The 6,483-nt window shown below is 52.8% G+C and overlaps 1 protein-coding gene across 1 annotated transcript in view; it reads right to left on the bottom strand.

Annotated features, from left to right (window-relative positions):
* P2rx1 (purinergic receptor P2X 1) overlaps window positions 1–3,289 on the bottom strand; it is a 16,480-nt gene extending 13,191 nt beyond the window's left edge. Inside the window, exon 1 of the mRNA XM_021212956.2 lies at window positions 2,918–3,289. Within this exon, the coding sequence (XP_021068615.1) occupies window positions 2,918–3,054 (137 nt within the window). The 5' untranslated portion in view covers window positions 3,055–3,289. The remainder of the gene's footprint in view (window positions 1–2,917) is intronic.
* Between the last annotated feature and the right edge of the window lie 3,194 nt (window positions 3,290–6,483).

The following is a 6,483-nucleotide window of genomic DNA, read 5'->3' as shown; positions in this document are numbered from 1 at the left end:
CCCTCTTCTGGAGTGTCTGAAGACAGCTACAGTGTACTTACATATAATAAATAAATAAATCTTAAAAAAATAAATTAATCTTTAAAAAATAATGATTACTTTCTTTAAAAGGTTAATTAAAAGGGTGGACAGTATGGTATTTGAAGTCAGTCTCGTGGAAGTTCCAGTCACTAAACAAAATATTCAACCGGAGCCAGACATGATAGCTCACACCTTTATTCCTAGCACTTGGGAGGCAGAGACAGGTGGATATCTGTGAGTTTTGAAGCCAGAACAAAGTGAGTTCCAGAAAAGCCAGGGCTATGTAGAGAGACCCTGTCTCAAAAATCAAACAAACACAAAATCCAGCTGCCACCCGCCCCTCCCCCCCACTGGGTCTCAGTGTGCAACCCTGATTGCCTTAGAGTCTTATAACTCACTATGTAGATCAAGCTTGCCTCAAACGCACCAAGATCCACCTACTTCTACCTAGCTAGGGCTAAACTTGTACTTCCTACCTGGCCAGTCTAGCCCACTTAAACCCACCTAACAAAGTTTTTACCCCGTGTCCCCTCTGCTTTCCAGCAGGACGGGCTAGACCAGTCTGTCTCACAGCCCAATCCCTCCAACTGGAGCATTCCACCTGTGACATCACCTCAACCCAGGCCAGCAGAGGCTCCGTCTTCCAGGGCTTCTTCCCCACTTGCCTTGAATGTACAGGAAGAACATGACCAGTAGAGACCAAAGCCTAAGCTTTCCTCCTCTGAGCCTGTTCCAGGTCTTGGCATCTCAGCCTCTTGTCTGTCTCTCTGTCTGTCTGCCTGCCTGCCTGTCTGTCTGTCTGCCTGTCTGTCTGCCTAAGTCTGGCTTCACTTTCATCAGAACTATGTTCTGATTTGTGTCCCTCTCCATCTCCATGCTGCCCGTCCCCAATGTGGGCTTCACCTTGTCTGGTGCCCAGAGACTGACTCTCTCGTCCCGGCACCCCCTGACTTCCGTACAGCCCCCACAGGACCAGACAAACATCTAGGAAAGAGGAGGGTTCCCATAGCGAAGCCCTTTCCCTTCACAAGGAAGAGCACGGTCCGCTCCAACCGCTCCAACCGCTGTCCTATGTAACAATGGGGGAACTGAGGCCTGAGACGCCAAGGCTCGGGAGTTTTACCTGCAGGAGTCACTGTAGCATCTGGCAGTGGCCAGATGAGGGCGACAGAGGCAGTAGGTGCCATTGCTGGAGCTAGTAAGTGCCTCAGAGGACAGGGAAGCCTGGGTTTGGGGACCTGAAGACCTTGCCTTTGGCTCTGCTGTGTGAACTGGGCATTTTAGCGAGACTATAGTTGCGTCCCTCACCTCTGATACCCCCACCCTCACACCAACAAGAGCGACATCCATTTGAAACGGATAGACCATTTCAGGCCAGAAGAAAGGAAAGAGGGAAAGAGGGATCCTACCACAGGGGCAGTAGGGACAGTAGACTGTGTCTTCTCTTCTGTCCCCATGACAGTCAGGCACTGTTTATAGCCACAGTTCTGAAAATAAAGTCGAGAGCACCCTGGGGCCTGCGTGGGGACGACCATCTTGATCTCCCCAAGTGAGAGACAGGCTAGGCTTGAGTAGTGACTTCTCCGTCCAGGAGGAACTAGCAAATAATTAATGGTGCTCGGCGGGTGGCTACCGGTGCGCATCAGGACGTTTCCTGGAAACCTTATTGGGGGTGGGAAGTGAGGAGGCAGGGCAAAGACTCAGGGCTGATTTGCCTTGTGACCTAGAAATTCCAGGGCTCCTCTCTGGGCCTTAGCTTTCCTTTTAAGCTTGACCAAATTGATTTGTGACCAAGACATAGCCTGAAATGCAGCGGAAGGATCCTGGCTTTGGCTGCACCTGACTAGCTCGGAATCTTAGGGGACCAGTGAACAGAAGAAAGGCTACTCTAGGGACTAGACTCTCCCAAGAGGTTAGTACCACATGAGTAGCTCTTTGGGCCCTTAGTCCCAGTCCCCCCAAATGGGGTTGTGCAGAGCCCTCAGAACCACACAAGCAGGCAAGGGTAGTGGGTGTTCTCAGGCTCCCATTAGGACCCAACCCTTTTACTGACCTCACAGCCTCTAGGGGCTCTTTTTAGCGTGACTGTGAGTGAGAATGATGCTCCTGACATGTGACACTTCTGGTACCCAGCTACCTCAGACCCAGGGCAGACAGAGACACAGCTATAAGCTTGCACATCCAACATGGGTATATAAAACCACTGGTACATGGCTAAACATATAGGACATGGGCAGTCATAGAATACCATGTTCGCCCAGACAACACACATGCAAATGCAAGATCCTGCCTGGCCTGTGAGCCTTTGCATTGTTCCCAGGCTAGTCAGATAGCTGAGGGAGACCTGTGCTGCTCTGACCCTGTGCCAGGGAAGGAGATGTCACACGTGGGAACGGAGACTACTTCCTGCTCCGTGCCTCCATCAAGATGCTAAGAGTTCAGAATCCAATTGTTTTTTAGTCCCCAGGGACCTGGATTTCCCAGGTTGTCCTTTGCTCAGATTGGAGAGATGGGAACAGAGCCTATCTTCTGGCGAGTAAAATGAGGTATTGCTTTGTTCTCAGTTGCATGAGGAAAGTTGGAGGTGAAAAGGGCTCTTGCAGGGAGGGCCATTCACTCACTAGAAGGGACCTTTTACAATGTCACTTCCTTAGGACCCACAATGGTACTGCCCCTTGGTCACCATGCACCCAGAGTAGCGTGTTCTAGCCTGTATTGGTGTCTCCATCTTGACAGTGGGTTAACAGGGCCTATTCCTTCTTAAGGCACGGAGGCTCGCCAGGAGAGCTTCCCAGTGCTTGGAGAGATGGAGAGTTCCTCAGTACCCCAGAGCTCTGAGGATTGGCACATGTAGAAGTCTGGTGCCCAAAGGTGGTGGGAGGGGGCTTAGACTCACCCAATGACGTAGACCAGAACCACCAACTGGATCAGACGGAAAATGACTCCCACCTTCTTGTTTCTTACCAGCACCATCCGGGGAGTGTCATACTCAAAGAAGAAGGCTGACAGCTCATCCTGCAGCCGCCGAGCCATGGTGGGCCAGAAGGGGCTCAGAGACGAGCCCCCCCCGCCCCCCGCACGGCCTCTGTGGTCAAGGGCAGGCCAGCATCTGTGTCTACAGCGAGAGCAGTGGAGTGGCTGGAGGCTTCCCAGCCCCTTAAGAACAGAGCAGGCCAAGTGGGGCCAGAGTTGGAGGTTCGTTGGTGGGGTCTGGGTTAGGAGGGAAAACCCAGGGTGATCAGAACAGCTTTTGACTGCTGGCAGGCAGTGGAGTACCGGCCAGTGGTGCCCGTGAAATAAATTCCCAAAGATAGACAGAGGCGGAGCCAGTGAGGCCACCCAGGCCCAGCCCCACTACCCCTCTAGGCTCCGCCTGGGCCCTACTGGGCCTCCGGAAACAGGAGCTGCTCTCCGGAAACCACCATGGCCAACAGCCACAAGGCCAGAGATAAAGCTACTGGCTACCCCCACTCCAGGAACCTGACAGGACAGAACTGGAGGGTCTGGCCAGGACAATCCCTCAACACCCTACCTCCATCTCCACCCCCACAGTCTCAGAGTAGACAGTTAAGTCCTGTAGGGAGATGAACAGAATGGATGTCAAGTCCTGTAGCCTAGAGCTGCCCTTGGGCACTCCTTGTTCGCCAGTTCCTTCAAATCCAAGCCTGGCCTATACCTATTAACTTCAGCCTCAGGCTGGCATCTCTACCTGCAACCTTGCTCTCCCTCTGTCTGACCTGCTTGACTGTACTCCTGACACCACTCCCATCCCATCCTTGCCACCAGAACAGACAGAGAAGTAGGCATCTAGCCGACACTAGGGTCACCTATCCCTAGGGAGTTCTGAGACCCAGCTGGGAAAGCCTGATATTAGGCAGTTGTGTCACTTGTTGAGGGCTTGGAGTCATTGTCTGACTTCTTGTAGAGTGGGACAACATAACACTTTCCCCACAGAGCAAAGAAGCCCTTGGGGGACGGTCCCAGAAACCCCCGGGACAGAGAACTAAAATACACTGTTGAATTAGGGTTCAGGTCCAATACAACCCTTGCCTTCCTCAATAGTAACCCAGACCCTGAACATAGAGTCCCAAGAACCTGATCAGGCTGGCTCACACTGTACACCTAGGGTCAGAGGGAAGCAATCTCACCCTGGCCTACTAGAAGAACCATCCTGAAGTACAGGTCTCCTTGGTAACCTTCACTGCCCTGCACCCCCGGCCAAGCCAACCCACGCTGAGTGCTGATAAGGAATCTTCTTCCTCGTGAGCTACTAGCAGTGATCAAGTGGCCCTGGGCAGGGTATCGAGCCCTTGTGCAAACTGGGCTGCTTTCTGCATGTCCCCTTCCAGCACCCAGGACCAGCCCCAACCTCTTGGATAGAAAACACACACACACACACACACACACACACACACACACACACACACACTGACATTCCAGTAGGAACTCTCTCAACTGTCTGACGCCACTGAGTCAGGGTGGTGGGAACCACATCCTTCACTCTTTTTTCCTAAGGAGTCAGAGCTTCAGCAGGCTCCGTGACCTTACCCTGACCCCAAACAAAAGGGCATGTCCCTCTCCCAGCTGACTTCACACGCAGCTGTTACAGCAGGAGGCCCAGGGATGAATTGTGTGTGATAGGAAAGGGTGGGTGCTAAGACTGAGCCATCTCTGTGCCCGCCCCGACTTGACGATGCTCACACCGTATTCTAGAGAGGAACCGGCTCCAATTGAGGGAGAAGAGAAAGGATGGAGAGAAGAAAGGAAAAGGAAGGCAGCCATTGTCCACTTTGTTGCTTCATGCCACAGCTGCCCTCTCCCATACCCTCGTCTTCCTCACCCACTTCACCTCCTCCCTTCCCTTCTCATCTCTTTCTTCCTCCTTTTCTTCTTTCTCCCCATACTCTTTCCTTTTACATTTCCTCTTTCTCCTATTGCTCTTTCCTCTTCTTCCCCCTCTCACTCCATCCCCAAGGAGCCAGGTTTATAGCTAGTTGGGTAGACCTTCAGGCCTGCATCTGGGCATCAGCCTTGCCCTCAGTCAGCGTGGGAAAGAGGGCCACCTGAAGATACTGAAAGACCCAAGGTGCGACCAAAGGCACAACTTGCTTTTCTTGATAATAACCCTGCAGAAGTGAGCCAACCACATGAGACTATAGGGGTGGCTCAGCAGGGGCAAGCACGAGGAACTGAGTTTGGCTTCCCAGCATTCATGGGGACTCAGCAGCATACATCTGTAACCCAGCGCAGGACTGGTAGAGATCAGCGGATCCCTGGAGGTCATGGGTCAGCCAAATTCAAACGTGGTGCTCTGGGGTCAATGAAAACACCTATTGCAAAAAAATAAGATGGGGAGAGAAAGACATCTCATGTTGACCTGTGACCTCCATATGCACACATTTCCAGATGTGCAAGTAACACACGTATGCATGCACGCACGCACGCACCGCGCAATACATGTCTCTTGTACTGGTTCATTCTTAAGGAAAGACATCTTATGACCCTAGGCTTTGTTAGTACAGGTGGAGAGAAGACATGTCAGAATTCCACACAATGGAGTTCAGCAGCCTTTTCTTTACTACGGCCCTGTAAAATGGAGGCTAGAATGCCCATTATACAGAAGCAGAAACCAAGGCTCTGGAAGTTGAACACCTGGTCAAAGGTCATGGAACAAGAAGTTCTTGAGTTTGCTTGTGGCTGGAAGAGAGGCTCCCCAAAGTCTAAGGGCTTGGCCCAGGTCCCACCCGAAGACTCCAACACTGGAGCTCTGCCAGGCCTGCCTTATAAGCCCAAAGGCCGGGTGGCCAGCTCCGGTTCTGGGCCGGGCCTTGTAGGGAGACATGGCCCTGCTGCCAACGACTCGGCCCCAGGACAGCCTCCCCTGCTTGGCTAAATTTAGCGGCTGTGTGGGTATGGAGGGGGTCAGTGCCCATCCTGGAGCCAGTGCCCAGGCCTGAAGGGCAGCCTGAGTCCTCAACAGGGTGAGTGGCATCGATTCCTACTTGTCTCCTTAGCCACTCAGGGTCTCTGGCAGTTCGACTCCCACCCCATATGGGTCTGCTCTGGTGTCCTCAAGGAGTCACCCCAACTCCCAACTGGGCCTCTGATGCTGTTGGAACAAAGCTCTTGACCTAAGAGTCAAGGGGAGGTCTGTGGAGAAGGCTGGGTACCAGCCATAGCCCCAGGCCTGGCTTCTCCCCATTGCCTGAATTTTCCAGACCTCGTCCCTCCCACTGTGGGCCATGACCAGGCTGGCGCCTATCCTTCAGTGCCCAAGGCATCGTGGTCTGCTGGTCGACCTCCATTCTTGCTGTGTCTTTCTCTGCAGACCTTTTCTGTCCAATGGTAAGGGACTCTTGCTGACATAGGTACCCGTTCCCAACACTAACCGCTCGCTAAAGAGGCTTGTTTCTTGGTCAGTTCTCAAGGATTGCCACCCCTCTATAGCCGTGGGCAGCACAG

The sequence above is a fragment of the Mus pahari genome, chromosome 14 (assembly GCF_900095145.1).
Source record: "Mus pahari chromosome 14, PAHARI_EIJ_v1.1, whole genome shotgun sequence".
In the NCBI taxonomy this organism is placed as follows: Eukaryota; Metazoa; Chordata; class Mammalia; order Rodentia; family Muridae; genus Mus; species Mus pahari.
This window is presented reverse-complemented; position numbering and strand designations above follow the sequence as displayed.